Source organism: Egretta garzetta, unplaced genomic scaffold (genome assembly GCF_000687185.1).
Source record: "Egretta garzetta isolate BGI_Z169 unplaced genomic scaffold, ASM68718v1 scaffold92, whole genome shotgun sequence".
NCBI lineage: Eukaryota > Metazoa > Chordata > Aves > Pelecaniformes > Ardeidae > Egretta > Egretta garzetta.
In genome coordinates this window covers 147,055-148,668 of record NW_009258790.1, presented here as the reverse complement: position 1 = coordinate 148,668, position 1,614 = coordinate 147,055, and the positions used below count along the sequence as shown (strand labels likewise).

The following is a 1,614-nucleotide window of genomic DNA, read 5'->3' as shown; positions in this document are numbered from 1 at the left end:
AGGACGAGGGGGAATGGTTTGAAGTTGTGCCAGGGCAGGTTTAGGTTAGACATTAGGAAAAACTTCTTCACTGAAAGGGTTGCCAGGCTCTGGAAGGGGCTGCCCAGGGAGGTGGTCGAGTCCTCATCCCTGGAGGGATTTAAAAGGAGGACAGATGAGGTGCTTAGGGCCAGGGTTTAGTGGTGGGGTGGCAGGGGTAGCTTAAAGGCTGGACTCGGATGATCTCAAAGGGCTTTTCCAACCAAAGTGATTCTGTGATTCTATTCTATGATTCTAAGTTGGTGTGGGCTTCTCTGAGGACGCAGAGGCTTCGCTGGCCGCTGTCAGGGTGTGCTCACCGTGTGCCTCACAAGCTGAACCATTGTTTTCCCATCCCAAATCATAGAATCCTGGGTTGGAAGGGACCTCCAGGATGATCTGGTCCAACCTTTCTAGGCAAGAGCCCAGTTTAAACAAGACTGCCCAGCACCCTGTCCAGCTGCATCTTCGAAGTGTCCAGCTAACTGCCAGCTCGGCAGCCCCCTTCCCCTGGCGGTGGTTTTGTCTCCCTGCCCTGTTCGGAGCAGGAAAGCCCCATTCCCGCTGTACCCGTGCTGCCGGGTCAGCCGCTCTGGAGCCAGGGAGCCTCTGGGGGCAGAACCGGGAGCAGGAGCCGAAACGGGCCTGGGAAACATTCCCTGCCCCCCTGGGGACCGGCGCTCTCCCGAGAGAGGCGGCAGAGGCTTGGCTGAGCTGACGCGCAGCCGGGGCTGGAGAGGTGAGCAAGGCTAAGGAGAGGGCCTAGCGGAGCGTGCCCCGCTCTGCGGGGAGCCCCGGGGGGGCTTTGCCAACCAGCTCCCCTTGGAGAGGAGGAGGAGGAGGAGGAGAGCCACGCCCGTGTGCTGTATGGCTCCGTTTAAAGGAATTTGGGTTTCTCTGCAACTGGGGAGTCCTGGTGGGCTTGGGGTTTTGTTCCCTCCAGCCCGCCCGAAGGCACGTACAGAGGCAGGGAGGGCACCGAGCTGGCAGTTCAGCTTTCCATCCCACATTCCTGTGACTTCCTCCAGCCTGGGAGCGTGCCTGGAGCACTGGAGGCGTTCGGATGCAGGATCAGCCTCTGTGTTCAGCGGCGTCCCACGTCCCCGGCACTGTGAAGCCCCGGGGCGCGATGGAAGGGGCGCTCTCCCCCCTCTGCTGAGCTTCCTGACCTGGGTCTGCCCCTTCTCCTTGCAGACGATGGTGCTAGCGAGCGGCGGCCAGGACGGTGCCATCTGCCTTTGGGATGTGCTGACGGGGAGCAAGGTCAGCCACATGTACGCCCACCGGGGGGACGTCACCTCCCTCACCTGCACAACCTCCTGCGTCATCAGCAGCGGCTTGGACGACGTGATCAGCATCTGGGACCGCAGCTCGGGGATCAAGCTCTATTCTATCCAGCAGGTTGGTAGCTGGGGAGCAGCCAGGGGAAGCTTGAGGGGGATTCTGTGCTTTTCTGGACCCCACCAAACCCCGCTGCCCACCTGTGCTGGGCTGGTGGCACGAAGGGGCCTCCACTTCAGCTCTGCTTAGAATGACAGAATGGTTTGGGTTGGCAAAGTCCTTTCAGCTCCCCCAGCCCAACCGCTCCCCTACCCC

At 61.0% G+C, this 1,614-nt stretch overlaps 1 protein-coding gene across 1 annotated transcript in view; it reads left to right on the top strand.

Annotated features, from left to right (window-relative positions):
- The window catches only part of LOC104135883 (SREBF chaperone), a 70,269-nt gene extending 68,721 nt beyond the window's left edge, over positions 1 to 1,548 (top strand). The window contains exon 22 of the mRNA XM_009649575.2: positions 1,213 to 1,548. Within this exon, the coding sequence (XP_009647870.1) occupies positions 1,213 to 1,548 (336 nt within the window). The remainder of the gene's footprint in view (positions 1 to 1,212) is intronic.
- Positions 1,549 to 1,614: the final 66 nt, after the last annotated feature.